Source organism: Lates calcarifer, linkage group LG11 (genome assembly GCF_001640805.2).
Source record: "Lates calcarifer isolate ASB-BC8 linkage group LG11, TLL_Latcal_v3, whole genome shotgun sequence".
NCBI lineage: Eukaryota > Metazoa > Chordata > Actinopteri > Centropomidae > Lates > Lates calcarifer.
The window spans coordinates 20,984,576-21,011,461 of record NC_066843.1 but is presented as its reverse complement, the minus strand read 5'-3'; the positions used below and the strand labels follow the sequence as shown (position 1 = coordinate 21,011,461).

The 26,886-nt window shown below is 41.8% G+C and overlaps 1 protein-coding gene across 1 annotated transcript; it reads right to left on the bottom strand.

Annotated features, from left to right (window-relative positions):
• Positions 1–227: 227 nt before the first annotated feature.
• Positions 228–25,739, bottom strand: gna13b (guanine nucleotide binding protein (G protein), alpha 13b). Its single transcript, XM_018697844.2, has 5 exons — positions 25,404–25,739; positions 15,844–16,073; positions 11,402–11,452; positions 8,653–8,853; positions 228–7,739 (listed from the first exon to the last, which is right to left on the bottom strand). Exons 1-5 carry the CDS (start codon positions 25,684–25,686, stop codon positions 7,368–7,370), a joined length of 1,137 nt encoding a protein of 378 aa, XP_018553360.1. The 5' UTR covers positions 25,687–25,739; the 3' UTR covers positions 228–7,367.
• Positions 25,740–26,886: the final 1,147 nt, after the last annotated feature.

Sequence of the window (26,886 nt, the reverse complement as noted above, 5' to 3'; positions counted from 1 at the left end):
GCAAATTCAGCAGATATTCCATTTATGATATAAAAGGAAATTTACACTGCAGATTTCTCATTTTCCCTAAAAAAAAATGACTGAGGAACTATCACTGGATAATCAATGTGGTCTATTAACTGATCAATTAACCAATAATATATCAGCACCATGCACCAAAAGTGTGGTTTGTATGAAACAGCCATGTTCTCTATATGAGGCAGGACTTTAAGAACAGCACAGACAGATTTAAAAAAAAAAACAGATGGATTTATTTAGGAGAGTAGAAGGGTAAAACAGCATAAGTTAGACTGTACATTGAAAGCTTGTCTATCTGAAAATACCAAAACTGGGAAGAGAAATGTTTTATGTGAATTTCTTAGTATGAGGACATCAGACTGCTTGTGTGGCATAATTTAAAAAAAAAAAAAAAAACAGACAAACAAACCTAAGACACAGTATAAACCTTTGTTAACATGATTGGACAGTAGAGGCAGAGCTTGGAAAAGGAGGCACTAAACATCAGTATATTTGGCAGATCATTTTTCCTGATGTGATTACAGACATATTTCTATAAAACACTGGTATTAAATCATCAGTCAGTGAGATCATGATTATTTTTTAACACAACATAATACCAAGTCATGGCTGTGGAGCAGTGCTGTTGCATAGTTTGGACTATGTAAGGTGACACTGGTTTCCTCTCACAAGTATTTACAACCAAACACTTTTTTTAAAAGTGTTTTTTGATTCATTCTGTTTCAGTTACAACATCGATGTCAGATTCACAGAACACACAGGACGCAGTGTACGAAACCACTATCACTGAAACGTTACAAGGCAAAGTCAAAGGCAGGGTCACGGAGACGGTGCTCGACATGAAGCTTAAGGAGCAGAAACCAAACAAGGCCTCCTGGCTGGAACCAGGTCTACTCTGGTCCCAGATCAGATCTCGGCACAGAACACTAGCAGTCCTGAAATCACTCTATCTCAGGATCTGGTGACAAATCAATGTGTCATGGTGGAAGGCAGATGGTGAACATGTGACTGCACTGACTCAGATACAAAATAGCGGCAGTCACCTGGACCACAGTCCAACACACACACACAGACACACACAGCTCCTGAGCACAAAGATAACAACGGAGACTAACCTGTCTGGGATTTAAGGCAGATATTTAGCTTGGTGTGAGCACTTTGGACACACTTCAGTATGCTTTAAACAAAGTGTCAGGTCAAAGACAATTAGAATATAAAGTCCACCTTACACAGTGACTGGTCCATTGTGCACAGCAGTAGGCAGGGTTACTTTTTAACTTTTCTCTCCAGCTCTTTTACTCCATCTTCACACAACTACTTCTGTTATTTTCTAGGCAACAACAGAGGGCAACAGCATAAATACTCTGAACCACTGACTGTCTCATTTTTTCTGATTCATGGTGCTAAAATTACAAAGACATGCAAAAGGCAGAGAGCTCTTGGAGAGAGATGGAGAGGGGAGTGTGGTGCGGTCTGGAGAAGGCCACTATGGCAGGCTTTTCACACCACCTCCACTGTGGACACTGACAACACTTTTCCTTTTAGACATGGCTGAACGACATGTCTTACAAGCGTGTTTGTTTAAAGCATACTGAACCCTTTAAGGAGTCAAAAAAACAGTTGCCAGTCATTTACAGCAGAGCCACCATCGGTCTGTCTGTGAGAGGGGAAAAAAATGTGGGGAAAAAAGAAAATGTTCTGAGATTGTGATTTTTTTTTTTCCCCCTTAGAAAACAAGTTTAACCTCACAATGATCTACACTCAAATGAATGCTTAGCTGCTCTGTCACAGCTTTTAAACACGTCTCCCAGTCTTCATGTGTCGCTCTGGACTCATGAGAGCAGAGAGTCTCTGTCCAGTCACAGTGACTGGGGTCAGAGCTGAATTACAGCCTGACTGCATTCACTGATGAAGAGCCTGTGAAGTGCGGCTGAAAGCTCTGACATGCTGCAAAGCGTACCTTTTACTTCATTATGCATAATGTTCCAGAAAGATTCTAATTCATTTTGGCGCTTTAACCTAGGAATATTTTCCTCCTGCAATGCTGATCTAAATGTTCAAATTCTGAATTTGATCATCAATCTCAGAACTATTTTTTTTTTCCTTTTTTCCTCCATTAAGTCCAGATTCTGTTGTGAATCCATCAGGTGTAGGAAGACGGTTGAAAAAGTAAGTGCTATGAGAGGATGTGGCTCCTTTTTGCTGCAGGCATCAACTCAACGCTGAGCGCCTGTCAGACTGTGGAGTCCTGATCCTACACAGTGGAAACATGTGACATCACACAGGCTCCATTAAAGAGCAGAGACAGTGTAACAGCGTGTGGGACATCGTCGCTCACCCATCTGCTCATGTTCCTGTGTAACAGTAAACTGTCTGTGCTCCAATAATCAAAACCAAGTTTGTTCAGCACTGACAGAGGCTGAATCAGGCCTGTGCTGCCATGACTTGTGGCACAACAGGACCTCGTGTTGTGTGTGTGTGTGTGTGTGTTTGTGTAACTACATGCTTTCTTCTGGCCTGAAGTGATGACATGACACAACGGTCTGAACCCAGACAATGAGGCCTCTGCTGGCTTTAGGCTTCAGACAGGACACAGTGTGTTTGTGTGAGACACAGACACAGACACAGACACAGACACACACACACACACACACACAGACATACACAGGACTGCTTCATCCCAATGCAGACAGACTGACGGAGGGAGAATCATGCTGACTGGCACTGCACAACTTAAAGAATTCACAGAGGTTTTGATAGCCAGTCCTGTTGGTCAACTTCCTCTTTTAGAGTTGGGAACACACACACACAGACATACCACAAATCAACCATGTGACTTCACTGCTCCATGCTAGCACACACAGTGAGTAAGGGCAGACTCCTTTTTGGTCTGTTTCCATTTCCCCTTCATGTCACTGATTAAGGCAATAACAACCTCAAAGCTAAATCTAAATGGTGGGGAAATATCAGGGCTGCAGTGAGTCCAGTATCAAACTGAGAAGAGAGGAACACAATGACTGTGACGTAAACAGAAATAAAACTGAAATGCGTGACCCAAAGAGAAGAGGCAACTAATCATGTGACTAACTGAAGTCTGTGAGCTGAGCTGTGTGAAAACTGTTTTCTGCCTTCAGTTGCAGCAGCTCACACACACACACACACAGCAGCTGATGTTGTTATATTTTATACTAATCTACTGGATTAGCTGTAGGTAAGAGAAGAATATCAGTGTGTTTTAGCCCATTCATTTACAAAAGAAAATGAACTGTGTGAACTGTGTAATCCATTACAGTGACCATGGCGTCAGCATTGTTTTTCTGCATATTCATTTTCATAGTGTTCAGAAATGGATGGACACCGGTAGATGTCAGAATACCTAAACAGCATGAAGCAAAAAAGGTAAATCCACTTTTCATGACTTACTTCATTAGAGACTCGGGTATTCTTTACAGTCTCTGTCGACCATCTTAAAATCACTGTTAAATTTTTAAGTCTGTAAGTGTAAGTGTTTGGGTCATTACTAAGCCCCTAAAAACACATGAGCAAAAACCTTCCTTCAAGTTTCTGGTGCTCACCAGACAGTTTCTTGGTCTGGCTCATGTCCCCTCAGAGGTTCCATAGGTCACAGTCACACAAGGAAAACTCGGTCTGATATTCCACCTGCACTGATTAAAACAGAGACACAAGACCAAAGGGGGCTCCAGTATAGATAAGCAGTCGGGGGGGTAACTGAGCCATGTTCAAGCTAAAACAGGGTTATTCAGTCTTTTTAGTGATTAGCTGCCATTAGGAATTAAAACAACCATAAAGATAAGAATAAAAAAACATGTTGTGGCTATGCTTATGTATGCAGAATGCCTGTGTTCCCACACAAACACAAGACCTGTTTGTTGTGACACCGAAAACAGTAAAAGCCTCTCTGTCAGCCATGTTTAAAGGTAGTGGTGGAGTGGGTGGGTGGGGGGGGATGTAACAGCTCAACCAAAGGTCAGCTTCATTTCATCTGTAACTTGTGTTATACACTTTTATCAACCTGGTGATTATCGTTCAATGTATGACAAAGTGTTAGCATGAACCAGTGGAGCCGGAAATCTGGGGGACATCAGTGTTCATGTTCTCAACACATGTGGAGGAAGCTGATTAATGGGGCTGTCCCCTAAAACACCATAAGACAGGCCACTGAACACCTGCTTTTGTTTTAAATAAAACACCATCCAAAAATGAAAATAAAATCAAATAAAAATAAACACTCATGGTCATAAATACAAACAGGTGTGGGGGGTTACATCAGCTGTTAGAAATGAGAGTGAGGTTGGTGTGAGAGATACATAATGAGTGAATGAATTTGACTTTAGAGAAGAAGTTAAGAGGACAATGTGAACTATACATAACCTGTACACAACAGTGAGAGCAGCCAGCAGACACCAACTGCTGAGGATCATCAGTAACAATACAGGCTGGCTTTATCCCTTTTCTTTTTAAGTTAGGATGTGAAGAAGGGGAAAGATGGACAGCACTAACAGGTACCTTTTGGAAAATAAAACAGATCTGAGACAGTAAAAAAACTGAGCCACCTTGTCACTTGTAGCACAATACACAACACTTAAGGTGGTTAAGATACAGTGGAGAGATAAAACATACAGGCCTGGTGTGAGATTCCACGGGCCTTCAGTTATAAATTTGGCCATTTTCAACCTCAACCACGTCAGCCATCATCACCCCTCAAGTAACAGTTAATTGAGGCGATAATGGTCACGGTAGCAAAACACTTCCAACAGTCAAACTACCATACTTATTGTCACTGTCAGGAAAAGACCTCCTATCTCCATACTTCATCATTTGTTTTTTTTTCCATAAACCAATGCTATTGGCCAAGGTTTACATTCATCTGTGGGCTTTACAAATATCTATCCAAAGACACAATACTGACTGTGAACACTGTGTTCAATTATTTCTAAAAATGTTAGTTTTTTTTTTTTCCATTTCCTGAAAAGAAACAGTTTGGGACATGTGGGGTCTCCACCTGAGAGTAACCTTATGTTAGAGGGTGTGACATTTTTCAGGCTACACCTTGTGGATCATTTGCCCTAAACTTCAGACCTGACATATCTGTATCACTGAAAACACCGGGATCTCTGCAGTGATGGATTCAGCAGTGTTCACTTGAAGATGTTCGTGTCCTGCTTGCCTCTGCAGTACAGCTGATGCAGATGCACACTGGACATCTGCTCAGTCTACTATGACCGCACCACTTCTACTGTTGTTCGCACTACTGACAGACGCAGCTGCAGTCAACTGCCAGAGCACGAGTTAATATTTATGTTTTCATTAAAGAGGGGGTTTTAGGTGATTTTAGTATTGTCCAGTAGCCCAGCAACAAAGAGCTGATGTAGCAAGGCAAGTAAGATGAAAACTGAATTTCTCAATGGAAGTGCACCACAGACCCAGCGTAACACTGGTAATACCATGTGATCTGTATGTGGATTATGTTAACCAGAGATGGAAAAACAAACGAATGCAGACAGAGAGAAAACACAGCAATAGGAATGCTACCAGATATGCTGACCATATCTGAATGTGGTCCAGGAAGTCATCCAGATGTGGTGTTCGGAGATGGGACTCTTTTGAGCAACCCCCCAGCTTTGGTGACAGGTCTGTCAGCTCCGCCTACCTCCTTAGGGGTCTAAACACTGATAGCAATGGCCCCAAGTTTAGGTCTTGGGCTCCTAGATGCTCTGACCCAGCAAGTCTTTGGTTCCAAAGTTATGTTGGGTGCTGTGTGGAGGTCTAATTTAAATACAGAGATCCAATCAGGGCTGACAACTAAGAATTATTATGAGATTATGTATATATTATTTACTAAAATGTAAGACTAGAACTTACAACCATCAAATTTTGGAATCTTTGCTTAAAATTGTGTAAATGATCAATTATCAAAACAAAATGAAAAGAATTGAGATAACACAACTTATCAATACCAGGTGTAAACGCAAAGGTCTGTGGCCAGATGGTGTCATTCAGATAATACATCTATATACAAATGAAATGTGTCTTTTAGTCCAGACCGTAATGGTAACATACGCTCCAGGTTAAAGATGGCCAGAGTTTTGCTTTAGAAGCATGATGACTTGAGTTTTTTTCCTGCTAACACATAGAGAGAAAAGACCTCATAAAATCTTTATTTGACTCGTGGAAGGGCAGAAGCATGAGAGTTCTGGTTGGTTTTGATTCACAGAGTGGTTCACAGTGTGCCCTGAGAAAAGGCTAAATTCGACTTGTCACTCTTAGCCCTGCACTAGCTAGCCTGATAGCACTGTTTTATTTTACAAGTGGTCTATTTGTTTGTGTCTGTGCTCTCTCATCAGCCCTCCCCTAATCAACTGTAACAGAGTCCATCAGCAGTCACAAATCGACTAAGTGTAAACCCCTATAAAATATAAGTTAAAGAAAAATGCATAGGTACATACAGTATATTCATAAACTAGAAAAAGAAACAAAATGATTAGAGAACTAGAATTAAGTGGACTTAGATGCAGGAATTCCTATCTGTGTGTGTGTGTGTGTGTGTGTGTGTGTGTGTGTGCGCGCGCTAGTTCTGTTCTTTCCTGTTCCACTGCTCTAAGAGGAAATCCCCACCCCAGCCCAGTGATGTCATCACCAAGCGCCAGTGGAAACAGATGTAAAGCCAAAGACAAAAACAAAAGAGTTCTGCAAAGGAAGGCAACACCTGGCAACAGTTGCTCAGCTGCTGATATCACCGGCACCCGCAGGTGGCTTTGACAGCTACTCAAAAACACCAATTTAAAACCAGCCCCCCTGCCTCCCTATCAACAGTGGTCAGAGCAGCACAAGGGGGGAAAAAAAGGACAGTGTGTGTGTGTGTGTGTGTGAATCAGAAGCAACACAGAGGGAGAATATAAAAGATGTCAGGGAGGTCCACTGCAGAGTGTGTGTGTATATGTGTATATGTGTATGTGTGTGTGTGTGTGTGTGTGTGTGTGTGTGTGTGTGTGTGTGTGTGTGTGTGTGTGTGTGTGTGTGTGGTGGCGTGGGGGGGTTAGAGGTCATTTACAGTGGTTTGAAGGGTCAGAGAGCGGTTGGGGCTCTGAGCCAAAGGCAGCTGTTATAAGTCACAGTGAACAAGCTCAGTAAGGCAGAGAGCAAGCGTGGATGGGAGGGGGGAATGGCGGTAGTAGTGGTGGCTTTAATACACAGTCAAAGTTCAAAAGTGACACTGCCCATTCCCCTTACGGGCTGGTGGTGGCGGGGAGGGTAAGGGAGAAGGCACCTTGACATCCAACTTTCCGTCTGCCTCCACCATCCCTCCTCCGCCTCCTCGGTCAGTCCCCTCACTGCAGCATCAGCTGCTTGAGGTTGTCGTGAAGGATGGTGTCCTTGACGTCACGGAACACCAGCCGGATGTTCTCAGTGTTGATGGCCGTGGTGAAGTGATGGTACAGTGGCTTCTGCTGCTGCTCGCGGCGCTTTTTGCGAAAGCATTCCACCAGGAAGCGCTGGACATCTGCAAGGCTTGTGGGATTGCCCGAGAACTCGGGGAAGTAGTCTTTGATGGATACCTGCTTCACCTTCTCCTCCAGCAGGTCTGTCTTGTTCAGGAACAAGATGATGGAGACGTTGCTGAAAACCCGGTTGTTGACAATGGTCTCAAAAATGTTGAGGGACTCGCTCAGTCGGTTGGTCTGCCGGTCCTCCATCAGCACCTGGAGGTGTTAGAATGCAGACGTGTGTGCTGGGGTCAAAGGTGGTTCTGGCAACATATGTCTGGTATTTGCAACGGCTTTGTTTGTGCTTTGCACAAAGAATAGAAGCACAGATCTATCAAAACTGCATCACAACAGTGTGTTCTTATTGTCCTTTACCACCCATGGACACTTACCTGTGTTTCTTTTTAATCCAATAGCAGATTTATTAGCCTAATTTTATGACCAGCGGTGATGCCAAAAAAGAAATGTAATATAGTCATGTGCTATAAGCTAAATATCAACACTGCACAGGCTGACCGGAGAAGCAAACATATCAAATTAGTATTAGTGTTAGTGGACACTGGAGTCAGCTGCTAGTGACCAAAAGATGGAGCAGAAGATTTCTCAGTATCTGAGAGAAGATCATTAATTCCTTCATCTACTAACAAGCACATGAAAATGATGTTGTTGGTCTCACTGCTGCCTGGGGGTTCATTAGTTCCTGGGACTATATGGTCCATGCTACATGCATTTTAAGTCTCACCAGTCTTAGCATGGATTGCATTATCAGTCATTAACTTAATTCCTCAGAAACAAAGTGAAATATTGAAAACGGTATGTTGAGGAACACTGAGGTTACCATTAGAGGAAAACTTTAAATTTGCAGATTGACAGTAAAAAAAAAAAAAACAGCCTCTGGAACCTGAAGCTCATTTCAATCCACTGAGAGACATTTCATGTAGATGAGTGGAGATGATGCAGATTTTCTCTAGATGTGTAATGTGATGAATTTGATAATCCAGTTTGTGTGAAATGTTGGTTTATTTGAGTGGACTACACCACTTTCAATTCTGCCACATTCAGGAATTCTACACCAGTGTCTGTGCGTCCTCGCTGCACAAGGCTAGGGTAAGGCCTCCAGCTGACTCACCTGGTCGTACTCAGAGGAGGAGACGAGGAAGAGGATGGAAGTAACGGAGTCAAAGCATTCAAACCAGCGCCGCCTCTCGGAGCGCTGACCGCCCACGTCCACCATCTTGAAGGGCACGTTCTTAATCTCAAAGTCATACTCGTGGATGCCCTTAGTGGGCTTTCTGGCCAGGAGAATGTCCTGTTGGGTGGGGAGGTAGTCCTGCAAGCAGATTATTACAGACAGGTTTAACAGATTTAACAGTTCTTATCCAAGATTTACATCAAAACTTGCATATTCAGTTACAATGTTTGTATCAGTACATTTTAAAGTCAAGTAGTTAAAAAAAGCTACATTTTTCTTGATATATAAAAAAATCTCTATTCACACACACACACACAGACACACACACTTCACAATCAGTGCAAATTAAGAGTTTAGGGGAAGAAATGCTGAACTTTTTGTTGCAGATAAAAGCATACACTTCTCATGCAGCTGATGTGGGGACATCCCTGTTTAACATACTGCATTCCTAAAATACCAGAGTACATAAACAAACATTGGGCTGCCACAGAGTGTGTGTTGGAGTGTGTTTATGAGAGGAGCAGGACTGGGTAGTTCACCTTAGCAGTGACAAGACTTTGCAATAAAGCAAGTAAATCTTATACATGGGATCAAATATGATGTAATATTATTCCTACTCATGTTTTGACTCGTGAGTGTGCGTGTGTGCACCAGTATGTTTCAAGACAGATCCAAATTCCTAACATTCCAATGGTGATGACTCACCGCTGACATAGACCATGCTGGTGTGTGCATGCCAACACACACACAAACACACTCACAAATAATGGATATTTTCCCAAAGATCCTCCTTTTTTTTTTTTTTTTTCCAAACACACTCCCCCAGCAGGACTTCCAGTGCACTTGTTTGTTCATGCAGGGCAGGAAAAGAACATCATAAGGAGGAATTCCAGCACTGAGAGAGCAGACCAACAGTGTTTTCTGGGTTACTTCTCTTGAGAAACACTTGGCATAAGGTCAAATTGTTTAGTTGGTCAATCAGTTAAAGAGTTATCTGAGATGTCTATTAGGCAGCAGTTTTGGATTACTACATGTGTTTATGGTTTAAAGGGCCAGAGTAAAACACCTAAAAATAAATTACACATCTCCTATGACATGTTAATCAGAATGGCACTGGATTGATCCCAGGAATATGTGTTACCTAACAGCAACTTCAGCAGCTTGGTGGTCGCTGTTGAGCGCTCCAGTTGTGCGACGACATCAAAGTGTGGCAAAAATGTATAATTACATTACACAGTTTTCGCACTACTCGCCTCGACTCTACTCAACCCTACTCTGCTCTACTCTGTTTCATTCATTTTCCATTGCAATTGAGTACCACCTCAACGTGGGTGGGGTCATCATAGCAAGGCGGCCCGAAACTCCTGTGACGTCTGTTTGCATGCGCTGTCGCTTTTGCCAGGATTTAAAAATGGCGGGTTTGATTCTTGTGAAGGAGTCGCTCTCATTAATCATCGAGTGACAATCACTCCCTGGCCAATCAGTGGCCTGCAGTCTGTTGACGTCACATTTTCAGCTCAACTCAGCTCGTTTGAAACCGCGGCCAAGTATGTACTAAAAAAGTACATAGTACCGGGTAATTCATTAAGTCACTGTGTCATATTTGCACTCTGTCTAGTGTCAGCTGGTTTCAGCCCTTTATCTGTTCATTCCCCTCCTACTCTCTCTTTTTTAGTTCTGGTTCATTTCACTGACTTAGTACAAACAAAACATCAAGTGTAAACAGGAAGTCATGTGCACTGACAGGTGACTCATCCATTCATGATGGTTCTGGTGAACTGCAAAAATTCCATAAGAGACTTATTAGTCCAGACTGCAACTGCAGCCTACTATATCATCAAAAAAACAAGTAGAAAAATGTACTTTGTGGCTACATTTCACTTGCTTTTAATAAAGAACGGCATAAATCCATGACACACTTCTGTTTTAACTCCTTCACACTGATGAATCAGGGGTAATCCCTGCACTCACATGCTGATGCAGATTTGTGTTTCCATGGTTGCCAAAGGATCTTGTGTTAACATCAAATACATTTTTTCAGGCACAGTCCATCCATGTCAATAAAGCGTGCAAAAAAAAGCACTTAACCAGATCCTTCTAGCTGTGTTTTCCCACACTGATGACTGCCGGAGGATGTACTGACAGCTACTTCTGTTTAGAATAATTTTCCTCATTTCTTGGAAAAGGCACCGACTGACCAATAGGAACCTGGGTGGGGGACAGTACAGAGTGAAGACGGAAACTTTTACTTAGCTTCCTTATCTTGTCATTGACTTATAGTCATTTGTCATGAGCATTCAGGCTGTCACATGACCACATCATGTGTTTCTAAATGTCTCAGTGAAGCTATTAGCAGTGTTTCACGAATCATTTCCTGTCTCTTCTTAAACTGGATTAATGTTTGATATATGTGGGACTTTTGGTATGTAAATCTGATTTGAAATTTGACTCAGCCTGTTGCTGGGCAGTGTCAGTGAGCCGTGCTGGAAGGCGGCAACATGGAGGAATAGTGAGAACACACTGGAACAAACCAGTGTGGAGACATGACTGTGGACAGGAAGGCAACGGTTTCACTTCTCTTTTCAACAAACTAGCTGAGTGCTATCACACCCATCTGATCCATCAAGCATCCTGCCTGCTGGGGGTCTGTGATTCGTGGAGCCTTTGCGGTGTGGGCGGGACTTACCGACTGTCCGAGCTTTTCCAAATTGTCCAGGAAATACTTGACTGACTCCCCCTGAGAGAAAGAGAAGAGAGATAGTGACTTTATCATGAGTTTAATCTCCAGTGTCATATGTAACAAGGTTTTAACTACAGTCCACGTCAGTATGGAAGAGGGTTATATTAACGTCACCTTTTCATGTGATACCACCCTCCTCACCACCACTGAGTGGGAAAACAAACTCACTATGGCTGTTCTACATGTGTGGAGCTGCGATACATACTGTCAAAACAGGCGGATACCAGGACACTATGGTTATGCTAAACTAAGCTCAAAGACAGACAGCCCAAGTGCTGCTTTAAAACAGATCTCAAAGGACATTCTGCTTGTCTACAGTGCAACTGAGACCTCAGACCCACTTGGACTTGGAAATATGATGGACACTTAACAATTTTCTGATGCTTTACAAACCAAACAGTTAATTGTTTAATCAAGAAAAGATCAAATCAATATTTTCATCATGGTTGGTATCAAAATACTTTCTGATTCATTCACCATCAACTGACTGATCGTGTCACCAATTCAACTTATTTAAAACCCTACGATTTTCTAACATGTTTCACTCAGAGAAGCATGTATTTGTTCACTTGGCACAGTGTATTTTACTTGTTTAGTCGATCGCAAAGTATATCTACAAAAAGACTATGGTCCACTTCACTCATTTTTAAATAAATTCCTGATCAATCATTAATGAAAACAACACTAACCTGCTGACTTTACTACACAAAACGCCCAGCTGCTCAATATCAAACCTCAATCATTTTTAATTACTGTCACCTACTGAGCTGAAGCACACAGGTCCTGATTCCTCCTGTCTCGTGACAGGTTCAATTACCAAAACTTTGCTGTGATACCTGCGTCTTATATGTATAAACACAAAGGGAAACACCAAGAAAGGACATCAAGAGGCCGTCTTAACAGACCACTCTCCCTATCTTTACTACTTATCATCATCAGAGGTTTCACTCATCTTCTCATCACATATTTCCATCTTTCATCAAAACTAACTGAAACTTTACTTCTATGAAAAAAGACAACATCATGTTAATAATGTCTCGACTTCCCATCAGTCCTCACTCTGTTGAACTTCTTTCTCAGTTGGTCTGTGGATCTGCTGGTTCAGCCCTCGGTGAAATGTGGATACCTCCAGAAAACACTGTGCCAGCTGCTGCACTTTCCACTGATCGTGCTTCCTCCCATATTCCCTGAACATCTGGGTGAGAAGGTGGGTCAGTCTTCCTGATTCTGAAATTTACCCAACTATCCCCAGTATGCAGCCACTCCTCATTTGAATACCATGCAATCACAGTGACAGCTCCAGTCAAAATCTTGCTTGTTATTTACCACCAGATCTGTTTTATTGGAAATTTTATTGATGAGCTGGACATACTCTTGTGTTTCACCTCTGAACATGACAGTCGACTCATAATACTGGGAGATATTAACATCCCCCACTGACAAACAATCAGCTGATTTTCTTCCACACGTAATTCAATATGATCTCAAACAGGTCTGCACCTCCTGCTCCTACAAAGCTGGCAAACACGTGGATCTAATCCTGATTAGGTACTGCACAACAGAGTTTCCCCGTTACTTTGTGCTACTCTGCTACTCAACTAATCATATTCCTCCCTGAAGTTCATATGCCTGATGTCTGTGTTGGAGCTATTCCATCCCAGTTGTCCAGTGTTCTCACTGAGAGATAACAGTGTAGATCTCGAGATGCCACAGGCATCAGCTGGGTACCTTCCATCTTCCTTTGCTTCCAGCTTAGCTGCTGCAGAAACTGCATTTTACTGTGATAAGATCAGTTCTGCTACAGAAGCTTTTCAAAAGCGTCCTCCACCCGCTACCTCTCTCAGCCGATGACCTCATGGCTTTCGTCCTTCTTTAATGATAGGTAATAGCCATTAGCAACCAATTCTGAGAGCCACCCCAACCACAACCTCCTCTGATTAAGGGCGTGTCACTTACTGCATTTCTCTCTCTCACTGAAGAACGTGTGTCCAAACTTCTGCTCTCAAGCTGTCTCACCAGATGTCCTCTGAAGCCTACTCCCTCCAAACTCTTTCAAACCATTAAATCAACAATGATGCCTGCCATCACACACACAGTAAGTGCTTCCTGGCTACATTCCCCACAGTGCCTAGTGTTTGATAAAGCTAACCATAAATCCACTTAACTACCTTTCCTACCCAGTGTTCTAGAGCATGCAAGTTTTACTCAGACTTCCTCTCTCAAAACAGTCTACTTGATCCAAACCAAGAGAGGTCATTCCACTGAAGCTGCACTGCTGTTTGAGATAGAAAGCCTGTGGTTAGTGAGAGGGGATACCTAGTCATCAGTTATCATCTTACTGGGCCCATGACTCAGTGAGCAGACTGACTGCTTGCAATGTTTGCTTCACGGCAACTGACAGAGCTGCACACTGCAGATTTGAAGACATCACCTTAGACTTCAGGACATTATAATGAATTAATCTTATTATTGCAGATTGTTTTAGGTAAAACATGTAAAGCTAAAATTTGATTTTTTTTTTTTTTGTACTATTGATCAGTCTGCATCAAGTTTCAAGTTCCATATTGACCAGTTGCTCATATTTTTTGTTTAATGTTCCTAGGTGTGCTAGATGACTGCTTCACAAAATACCTTGCAGTTTCATGATATAATTTGACTGCACATCTGTGTTACATGACAGCATGTGTGGCGTTTGATGTGTCTTTATCCTTTAAGGTTAAAATTCTTCTTCCACATTACTTTACCTGTCAACCATGCTTACGGCTGCTGTGCATAGTCATGATGTTAATACATTGCAATATCAGAAACATCCTGACGTGATATATTTTTATCTCATTAAATACTAGGGTAAATGACAACAACAACAATTCTATGTGTGCAGATATCACAAAGTCTGCTACGATATGATTTTGATTCAATCTGTGTCTTATAAACAATTGTATTGTGGTGGACTGTGATATTATACGTTATGTTAGTGTTGGGTAAGTGAAGAGGCACTGTTCAGACTGTTAAATTAAAGTACTGTTATTCCAGGGTTAATGAACATGTTGTCAGCTGAGACACAGTGAAGCCTGTCTGTCAGGTCAGCTATCTGTAATTGGCTAGGAGCCGGGTATGGAGGTGAGCTTTGAGTCTTTCCACAGAACAAGGAGCTGAGAGTGAGTCGATATAGGTAGTGGCTGTCACAGAGAAAAAGTTCTGTGTTTTTGTTATTTTTGTCGACGTTGGCTACACAGTAGCTCACAGTAACCTGTGTTGTGGCACTTAATAAAATTTGTGACAAAACCAGTTGACGTATAAGTGCTTGTTTGGCGAGGGACATTACAATATCTACAATGTCTGATCAATGTTTTAAGTTTCATGCTATGAAATTGCTGATCATCGAATCGATGTATTGATGAAGATTGCTGTATCGCTGTATTAAATACACCATATTAATTTTACTCGTACTGTCATAAACCTGTTGATATTGACAACCCTGATGTGAATGCATGCTGACAGATGCTGGCAGATTTGTTGGGGAGGAAACCATGGTGACTTTGGTCGTCAAATGCATTCCTTCTACAGACCATAATATGACTTGTTTTAATTAATAATTAATTGGAAATGAGGAGGTGACATGGCAGGTAAAGGGGAGTTTATTAACAACAACATCACGGAATGCTAATACCTAGAAGAGCAGAGTAACACTGCAAAAAACCAACATAGAGTGAGCTTAATGCTCCTTGAATTTCAGCATTAGCTGCTCCAAACCGATGTTTGGCAAGCCAATCTCCTTGCAGGACACTTAGAGATAATTTTCCTGTAATCAAGACACTAATAGACCACAACTTAAACTTGCGGAGAGCAGTGAGGGAGACATGGAGGAAGGAAGGGCGTGGGGAGGCAGAGGGACAGAGAGCAGAGAGAGAAGCAGGCCTTCATTAGCTTGTCTGTGTCCATCTGTGTGCGCTCAGCAGCTGCAGCTCTCCTCAGTCAACTGTGAGGAGGAGCCTTTATCTCTCACTGTCAATGCTCATCTGTACACCCAAAGCTCCCTCAACCTACTCACAAATAATCACTGGACCTCCCACAGTCAAATGCAAATAAGAGTTAAAACTAAGTCTCATGGATGTCAAACTGTGCAACACAGGGAAAACACCAAAGCAAGGGTTGAAGGGTAACTTGAGAGATATGGTTTAATTGATCCACAAAATGAGGCAAGTTCTATGTGAAATTTGCCCTCTTCCCCAGTCGCCACAGATTCACTGGACGATACTGCACAGACCCATGCCTGACACTCTGAACTTGTGTACAACGTCAAATATTGTGCCAGAAATGCAATAAAGATACTTGGTCAGGAGTGATACGTCAGAGAAGTATGGACACTGGGGAACACTCTTACTCACCAGCTGGAACTCCCTGCGGCGGTCGTAGGCGTTCTGGATGCCCTGGTCGGCCCACAGGGCACGGATGGATGGCAGGTAGTGCTGAAAAACTTTGGGCTCCACCATGCCGTGACCATGAGCCATCATTGACCGGGTGTCAAACGCCATCATGGTGTCTCCGTGCCGCTGGTTGGACGGGTTGCCCCATGGGATGTGTAGCTTCTCTCGAGCGTCCACCAACACTCGTATACCTGAAGGAGGAGAGAAACACACGTCAGTATTTTGTTCTTGCTCTTGTTCAAGCTCACTGTGTTTCTCTTTTCTAACCCATGACCCCATATTTAGGTCGTCTTGACACATGGTAGACTCTTCAAGCCTCACTTTAAAATAGCTCCAACAAAAACTGAAGATTAGAAACTTCATGATGGCAGGATTTATCACAGTTTGCATTATTCAATGTCTATTAAAAGTCAAAAGACAGTAAAAAAAATGTCTGTTGCAATTTACCAAAACTCAATAAAACATCCTCAGATGTCTTGTTTTGTGTGACCAATAGTCCAAAATGCAGTTTACTATGATAAAGGAAAGCATCAGATTCTCTCATTTGAGAAGCTGGTAGTAAAAAAAACTACACAATTGTTTGATCAACAGAATAGCTATGGTTTGATTTTCTGTTGATCAACTTATCACTTGATCAACAGTATCAGGCACACTGCCTTTAAGTTCATGGTCCCTGCTTGAAGCCTTCAAGTGTCTACATCATGACACAAACAGCTCTGTCTGCATGAGTCTCAGTTACTGCCCACTACATCGTCTGAAAGTAACAAACAGTAATACTAAACACACAAAAATGTCCTTTAATGTCCTTTAAACCTCCACTCCTCCAGTTTACAACATAGACCTTCTGCTGTAAAGCTCTAGCCACCTTTACTAACCAATTTCCTGGGGGAAACCCTGACTGTGATATTACAGAATATGACACTTTTATGTCATAAGAACTTTTTTCAGTCCTGATTTGAGGGCTGAAGGAACACTGAATGCTTTTTTGTGCAGTCAAACAAATACCAAATATCAAGTTTCTGGATCACTAACATTACAGCCACAAATGTGATCCAGTGAAATACTTATAAAAGCCAACAAAACCTCATCTTGGTTGAGCACAATCTGCTGACACTGGCAGTCCACTGGGCAGAGATGAGCAGCGAGCTGAGGCGCTGAGTTTACATTACTGCTTTGTGAACTCTGCTTCAACCCTTCAAACAAGCCTGCTCTGACAATGTGCTCTGTTCCTCGGCTGTCCCCAACACACAGGTTAATCCAGCTGTCTGCAGGGTGTGTGTCTGTGCGTGTGTGTGATCTGACAGCTCAAGGATGAATGTGTTGTGTCTGTCTACATATCTTCAGTTCCTGTGCCAAACGGCACTGTGCACTTTTCCGTGTCAGCTCTGAACTGGAAACAACACAGACAGTCAAATTCTTGTCTTTCATAGTTGGGACAGATAACAGGATGTCAGTAAGCCAATACTGACATACAGCAATTTTACCTAAATACACTGGCACTGGTGCCCTCACATGAGAAATATTCAAGGACATAGACGAAAAGAGCAAAGGGCAAAAAATAAGTTACATTACTACATCTCTTTTTAACATTTAACATTACACATAGCGTATGTATAAGACACAGAGGAAAACTGCCTAACTATATTACTAAAGAACTGTGACACAAAAGATACACCAGGGACCTAAAAAAGGACAGGATTATTGCAAACCTCTTCAAACAGCACAGAGGCTTTTAATTCTCTTTAAGCTTTTTGAAATTAGACAATATTATCACCTGAATTTCAAACCTATTAATGAACTCAGTAATAAAGAAACACTGTCCTGCACTGTCCTGCTGGGGGAGGCCCCTGCCATTTGGGAGTGCTGTTGCCACAACAATGTTTAGGTGGGCAGTATGTGTCAAATAACATTCAGATGAATGTCAGGACCCAAGGCTTCCCAGCAGAACATTGTGTTGTACTAAGGTAATCAATGTCACACTTCACCTGTCAGTGCTTTTAATGTTGTGGCTGATCAGTTTAAATTTAATCAACAATGGCCAAGCTACAGTGCATGGTGTTTACAGGAATGATTTTTAAAGGAAAATCCATCCAGGTATTGCTCCTATATCAGTATTAAATTTAGTAAATTTGTCCTCTATTTTCACCTGGTATTAACACACAACCTGTATGAGGATATGCAGATCACGAAAAACATTTTAATGCAGATGTGAGTGAGTAAGATAAGTTTTAGCTGCTGAGAGCTGCATGCCTGTCACGGAAATGTGCACATCTAAAGCAAAAACTACCGGTGTTATTATTTTAGTAATAAAAAAAAAAAAAAACAATATGAGTGCCCATAAAGTGTCAAGACAGATAAAGAGTATTGATAAGAATAGTGGAATTGGTGAAATCCTATCCATAGCTGGTTGTGTTCATTGCTTTCACTGGTTAAGATGAGAATGGCAGGTCAGCTGTCATCACTCATCTCTAACTAACATTGATTCAATGACCAATTTCATATTGGATTCTGGGGCTGTCCCCTAAAAATAACCAACCCACAAAACTAACTGTGATGGAAGTGGTGATGGGTGATGGAAGTGAAAGGCGGTGTGAAGCTAGACACAAGCTAAGCCAATTCAGTTTAGATAAAGTGTTAACAAATCCCATCCTTACTTACAAAGACTAAAATGTTTTAACAGACTCTGCATCCCAGCCTAGTTAAGTCAGTTTACCCCTATGCCTTATGACTGTATGTTTAAAATACAATCATATAAGCGCCAGTGGCTTCATGCTAGCTTCTCAAGTGTCTAATAATGCATATGTGTGTTACCTGGCCTGCCATGATAGTTTCACTGCACACCAGCAACTGCATAAATCATGGGTTACAACAGGGAGGCACAATAGGAAGTTGGCTGTATTATGCAGCTCAGCTCACATCCTCTTCACACAGTTCTGGTTTTACATTAGTGAGAGCCCAAGTGTTTAAATGACAAAACATGAAGTTAATACTCCTGTTTTGAACAAAAAACTCTGCCACACTCTGACACACTGATTTCACACACTAATCAACAGCAGTTAACAGCTTGTTTGCCTTCAATTAATTAATTAATTTGGTGAAATCAGTAAACAATCAAGGTCCACAATGTTAAACCCACTGACAGGTGAAGTGAATTACATTGATGATCTTGTTACAGTGTTCTGCTGGGAAACCTTGGGTACCATGGCAACAGCACTCCCCCATAGCAGCAGCGATCCCCAGCCGGACTATATACCTGCCACACCCAGAAATGGGCAGAGGAAACATGGCAAAGAGCCCAAAGCATTCACCTGGCCTCCAGACTTCCCAGGTCTGTGGAGGCCCCAATCCACAACCCACTTGATCCAAAGGATCCACATTATCCAAAGTACTGGTGCCAGACACCACAGGACATCCCCAGAGGTCCTGTATCTGCACCCTGATGGGTCAAAGCTGTTTTGGCGGCGCAGAGTGCAGGTGGATGGATGAGACACAGCAAGACTGATGCAAACTGACCACAATGGAGCCTGGACAATTGAAGACATGACACCTCACTATATTAATGATAACAAAATAACAAGACAGCATAATTCATTGATTAATTGTTGTAACTATCTCTCTCCTGATAAATACCAGGGCCCTTTTTCACAAATTTAAAACACGCATATCATGCTGCCTGGAACTGTAACCTAGCATGAAGGCAGGGATTGCTGTGGCACAAAAACTGTGAGTATCCCACTACGACTGAATGAATGTTATTTATTAGATGTCATGTCACATCTGGCCAATACCTGAGCCACTTAATAAAATCAGTACTGGGAGAGACACCAAGTTGGGTCAAAGCAGTAGTTGTCAAGTCTTGTAGTACAGTTGTCCCTCACTATAACGCGGTTCACCTTTCGCGGCCTTGCTGTTTCGCAGATTTTTTTTGTGTGCAATTTTGCATGCTTTTTTTTTTTTTTTTACAGCATATTTTTTTAAATCTACGAAGGTTTGAATTTTGAGAGTGTTTAAACAAGAGAGAAATGTGAGAAAATGTTAATGCCCGTCTGAGAAAAGTGTATAAAGGGGTTTTACAGCCTTAAAACATATATAATAATTGTAAAAAATAAAGCTGACTACTTCACAGATTTCGCCTATTGCGGGTTATTTTTAGAACGTAACCCCCGCGCTGTAGTTGCGTGACAAGTTCGTCAGTTCAGAGAATGGAGTCTGTTAATATCAGATCAAATTCAGTTAATATCTCCATCCATTCATTTAACTAAACTAGGGTTGCAACTTATTTTCAGTATCCAGTATCTCAATTACTCATTTTGTCTATAAAATAGTTTTCTAAATTTACTGACTTCAAATGTCTTGTTGTTTGCCCAACTGTTAAAAACCTGAAGTTAGTCAGGTATGACCAAGTAAAGCATCATATCCTCACATTCAAAAAGACAGAACCAGTAACAACACAACTATTCGATTATTAAAATAGTTGCTGACCATTATTATTCTTTTGACTGTGTAATTGATTAAGCCACTAATCTCTGCAGGTCTAACTTAAATCTAATCATGATGTGGTGTGTCTCATTCTGAGCAAGATCAAGATTATAATTTCCTCAGCCTCTTTAGCCGTCCCCTTCTCAAAAATGTATTTCTCAGCAGACAGAGCTGAGTAAAAGCTGCTGCTGTCAGAAGTGTGAATGCAAACACATAGAGGCTGGAGGAAGCAGATCTGAGTCCTAAATGTGTCAAAACATTAGACTGACTAGAATTTCATACAATTCAGAGATATATTTTTATCATTATTTAATTTTTATCATCTTAAAATAGGCAGGAGAATCAGCCGTTTAACGACTGGTTCTTCAATTATCATTACCAAACTACACACATCTACAACACTTGACAACCACTGCTTTGACCCAAGGTCTCAAAATGTTACACACTGGTTACAGCTACAAGCCAGGAGAGTCAACACTGCAGACCACACCACACAAATTCAATCAGACGCTTTGCTCTGTTTCCAAGCATAAGTCATAGATGTTTTGTTATTTACCAACAACAGCTTTGTACTTTGTGTTTACAGGCTTACATGAGACACAAGATACAAGAGACCTGTTATATCCCCAGTGTCAGTGATGACAGTCTCATCATGGCAGGTGATCTCATCACAGCTTCACAAATTGAGAGTTTTCATTTTAATGACAGCCTTTACCATTTTTTTTACTCCCTAAGTAAGACACAAAATGACATGTGTAATCTGTGTCAAGAGTGCGTCAGACACTTCCCCATGATGTTATCTCACACCCCCCGCCCCTTCAACACCCTGACTGATTTAACTTTTATCCTGAAATGACACCGACACCAACAGTTTCCTTTTCAGTTTAACCACGTCAAGCGTCAGTTACTTCCCCCTGACTGAAGCTGAGCAAGCCTTTCCAGCCTCACACACCACACTTCCCTGTTTGCACTTATTCACAGGGAGTTTACGCGCAACTGCCTCCACAATCACTGTGACATAATTGGAAGTACAAATAGACGCTTCTGTCTCTGCTACGTCATTGGCTTGTTGTTATTCACCTCACATTGTGTGGAGCCAGTCGTCTCTGAGCTCAGGCTCCAGACTAACTCTGCACCGGTGTCTCCATCAGCATTTTAAAACTAGGTCTGCATGCCCTGGTAAATCTCACCCAAACTGAGACTTAATTGATAATTTTGGAGTGGACTTGTGATGCCATCACAAAAATATCCACACTATAAAAAGGTGGAAAGATAAACAACATCAGCTTTGAGAGAGAGTCCATTCCTGCAGAGAGTAAATAGTGAGCAGATGAGGTCCCCACAATTACCATGTGAATAGTCATCGTTTCTACAAGTCTCTGCTTCTGCCTGTGCAGAATAAAACACAACCCTCGAGTTTCAAACTAAAATGGGGCCTACAAAGTTTCAAAAAGGCCCTCTATTTAGGGGCTCACCAACTCTGGAGTAGTGCATACAATAACTGTAGCAGTGATGCTTTTTAATACTAAAATGCATTAGTGTTGATGTAGCCTAAGAGTGAAAACAGTCCTGCATGAAATCAGTGCAAGGGCCTGAATAATGTATGATCCACAGTTGGTTTGAGTATCACACATTTATGAGTTAAACAGTAAAATGATGTTATTCTCAGCTGGGCCTGAAAACTAACTTTCCAAACCAAATATGTTTTCGTTTTCATACAGACTTTGCATTGTTACTGACATTTTCTCTTCATTAAACCTTACCTACAATTAGCCTAAGAGGAAAGTGATTCATGCCCACTGCTCAGTTGCAGTACAGCAGACCTTCAGATCCAGGTTCTACCTGGAGTTCAGGGTGAGAAGGCAGTGCTGCAGCGCTGATCACACTGAACAGCAAAGCCTGGTTCAAAATTTGTTTAGCCGACTTTACTAACATTTAATACTGAAGCTGCAAGTGCTGGAGCAGCAAACAGAAAGACTGTGATGCAGAGCAGCACTGTAAAAATAGGTTCTACACATCTGCTTCTTGTCTGACGATTTGAATCATGGTCATTTAGGGGGCAGCCCATCACTGTCCACTTTACAAAGCTATCCATCACGAACGTGCACTTGTTCATTGCCAATACAGTGCACACCAGATGTCATAGCAGAACACTGTGGCAAACATTTCATTTTCAACTTTTTTTTAACCAGATAACTATACCTTTAGTGCTGGAGCCTCTGCATCTGTACCCCCACTGTGCCAAGACAGTGGAAATTAGGTTACTTAGAGAAATCAAGTTACACAGGACATCAAACACCATGTTTCCATGCACTGTAATAACCTGGTTACTGTAAACTGACAAACACATGCAGCAGGTCAGTGATGCTACAGGCTCCATGGTGAGAGAGCAGAGATTGTCTTTGCAGTACAAAGCATCCAGATTTTACAAACTAATTTTACTGACTTCTTAAACTTAAACAGGTTCCTTTGTGTTTGCTTGAATTTGGGGAAATGAGGATGTCATTACATACCATGTGCAATGACTTCACTTTTCATCACAGTGATACTCTGTCTCCAGTCTTTGTTCTGCACATGATCACATTTAAAAAGCAGATTAGAAACCCAGTTATACGTACACATTGCCGAGAGATTTGTGTTCTACAGGAGAAGTCTCGCTGGGAAATCATGTTTCTATAATCCCTTTACCTCAGATACAGAAAATTGACAGATGTGTGAGGTTTAGGAAATCAGATTACCACAGAAAGCTGTCAGTAAGCTGGCTACTTAGGAGCATGTAAACACGCTGATAGAAATGAATGACAGGGCTGTGGTTGATTTTGATATGAAGGACGGAGGACAGACACTCTGTGACTGAGCTAATACCAAAAGTAGCAGCAGTGTTTCTATCAAGAAATCCTGAAGACAAGATATACAATCAGCACCCACCTAAAAGTTCCCAGTAGCATGTCTCAGGTGGGATAAACAGTGAGGGTTACCCATAGTGTTGTGTAAAGAAAAATGTAAAGAGCCCAGTGATGTTCATACAATCACTATGTTCAAGTCACATGACGACAACTGGAAGGAGCACAACCACCCAGGTCACTGTGCCATCGGCCTGTGTGATCAGTGACTACCATTTTAGTGTTTACCTCTGCTTTCATGTGTGGTTGGCACAGTATGGTCAATACACTATGACAGATATACATGTGACTGATGACAATGTTTCCACAGCATCGCACACTTAATGATGATTCATTATGTTCCCACTTGCAGCTGACTCAAAGTACGTGTCAAGAAATAAATCAGGATGCTAAATATGACTGTAAATACAAATATCAGTTATCACCAGCGAGTTCCCCTCACTCCACTCAGTGAAACTCATCAATGGGAGGTGGAAAAAAGTAACTTGCAACACCATGTGTCACATAGCTAACACTGTGTCTACATGTACCCCAGAACAAAAGTCAGGGAATTGAAACAGCATAATTGGCCTAACTAGCAGCTGTAGTGTACTGGACCAAGGCTGGAAGCTGCTGATGTCAAATGATGGACAACAGACTACTTCAAATCTACAGTTGTCTCAGTTCTTCTGAAACTGTCTAAAACATGGAGTTAAAAAAAAAACTTAACTCAAGCATCATGGACAAAAACACAGAAACAAAAAAGACAGATGTTAATGCAAACTCAACACTTCCTGTAGTAGATTTTCACAGTAAAGGCTTCCCTATGTAGAGAACTATCTTTTACTGCCAAGAAGCCACAGGAAGCGGAGTAATGGCATTTTTAACGACTTAAACTCAGTTTTAGATCATGATGTGGACAAGTGAACAGCAGAAGGCACTTACTGCACATATAAACAACACATACTGTGATGGTACTTGTATACAAGAGGGATAGGTCAGTGTTGATATACATGCAATAAGAGACAGTGACAGGCAAGCAGACCAGTATTCTCAAAGTCAATGTCAGAGGAAAGATAAACAACATACATTTACAACAGTCATTTCTGTGATACAGCTCGATACTAAGGGAAACTGATGAGGCAAATCAGTGTTGAACAGGGTGCAAGTGATCAGATTAGAAATCACCAGGTTTCCCCAGCAGAGCAACCTCACATGTGAAACAACACAACTGGTCTGGGACAGCCTACTCTAAATGATTTGATTCACCCAATGGGTTTACTTCAATATTCTCTAGTTATTGACTTTAACAGCTCAAGTGTCTGTATATGGTTTCCCTCCACAATGATACATTACGAAGCAATATACAGGTTCACTGGCTTACTACTGAGGTCTGTTAGCAGGTGACACAACAGACCGCTAACTGTTGACACTGACTGAAAAGTTGTTAACAAGGCTATGAGTTAAGTGAAGTGATACTGTGACTTTTATATGACAGCTGAGACCAGTGACCAGCGTGCACATCAAGTGTCAAACATTCTCACTTTTCATAAACACAGCTCTGGTGCGTTTGCTTTCACTGTACTCCTCTGATAAATTTCATAGCAGTTTGATGTGTCAACTTTCAGAAAAAGGTTCACAGTGGTCAGGCATGCTGTAGTTCAGTTGGAGAGGACTGCCTATGGTCTCATTTGATAAGTGAGTTTACAGTAAACAGGCTCATTTTGGTGTCATATTCTCTCCCTGTAAGACCGAAGTGGTATGTTTCCTTGATAAAAGCAGCCACGAGGAACACTCGGACAATGTCAAACCAATGTGTACGTTACGTGTGACTCAACATTAAGAAATGAGAACTTGCATTATATCAGAGAAGCTCTCAACCAACGCTAACAATGACCCCACTGCACGCGCTACCGCTCCCTTCAGTCACACCGTGCAGACAAACACAAATAACATGGGCGTTTCTTGGTCGCTAAACCAGCTAACCAGACTAGCTTTGCCGAACACAGAAAAGTGCTCCAATCGGTTCAGCTGCAGTTAGCATGGCTACCAACTTCCCACTCAATTCTCTTTAGAGCCCAGAGTAAACGACCGATACAGAGGTCAAAAACAAGCCTGCCTCAACATGTGAAATACAACGTGTGCTCGATTTTGCCTTACCTTTTATAACATTACTAAAAATCGTGGCTCTGAATTCTTCTTTGGCCTTCTGATCGAAGTCCTGCCCATGGATAATGCGCATCTGCTTGAGGAAAGTGGACTTGCCGCTCTCGCCTGCTCCAAGTAATAGGATCTTTACTAGTCGTTTTACATAAGTCTTATCTCGATTAATACACTTATCTATCTCTTTAGATTTCCGCAACTGTTCTACCTCGCCGCTTGTGAGGAGACAGTTAGGGAAACATACAGATAAAACGGAGCGGGACGGCAGGAAATCCGCCATCTTTGAAACAACTTCATCGATACAGACAGCGAGGACTAGAGGGCTGAGCTCACCCCTGCCCGTTGCTACATTCACGTGTCGTAGGAACCCACCCCAATGTAACGTTCAAGTCAAACTTTCACCAGCACACTTGGTTCAACCATCAAACCTCAGTCTGTAAATAGCTTACTGAGCTGAAGCTGAACTTTCAGATTCTGACAAATGCTGCGTGGGAACTTTCTTTTTAAGTACAACACCTTGATTTTTCTGATCAACTAAATTCTGGCTGCACCAGTGCATTAAAATATGTAAAATAGAAAACTGCCATCGTATTTAACCAAAGAAAGTACCTCTTCCTAAAAAAAAATATCATAAAACAGTGTGTGTTTAACATACCAAGGGTATTTAATAGGATGACGCTCCGGTTATACTCTTTTGTCGGTTACATGCACCGTTATAAGGCGTAGTTTATGTGCTGCAAAATAAACAGACAGCCTTTCCAATATACATGAATCCACCACAAGTCGGAGGCACAGAGTCGGGCGAAGCGCGCTCACGATAAAGTATGTGAGCGCACCCACGTTTCAAGGTTTGAGCGGCTGGCACAGATTCCTGTATTATCATCTCTCCATACATTCAATATACATATACAGGATCACTCTAATACAGTGGTTTACTTCATGGACAGGTTCAAAAAAATCAGCCACTACCTGAGTCCAGATCTGCTTAAACTCAGTTCCAAAACTTGCACAAACCACTTGTAATTAGGGGACACAGTAATTAGGGGCCCTGGGTTTATGGGGCCCCTGAGCAGTTGTCTGCATTTTCAATAATCTACACTTGTTAATGGCAAGTTAGAATTCTGGCCAGTTAGCTCAGGATCATGGTTCATAGTTAGCCTATCATGACTTATTTATTTACTTATTTTCTTTGTAGTCTAATTCATCAATTAATCAAACCACTTATAAGTCTTTGGTGACGGTGACACACTCCAGCCTTCATACACAGCTACCTAAACCAAATGTTTCAGTCTTTCATGACTCTATTTTCACAGAAGTTAATTTAAGAGCCAACCAGCCAGGCTTTTCTCTGTAATTGGTGGGGGATAAGAGCAGAAGTTTCCTACAGCTGATTGGTGGATAAATCCATCCTCCCTATCCTGTCTCACAATCCCCACACAGGAGGAGTGTGGTCACATCCACTGCACACACACTTCTCTGT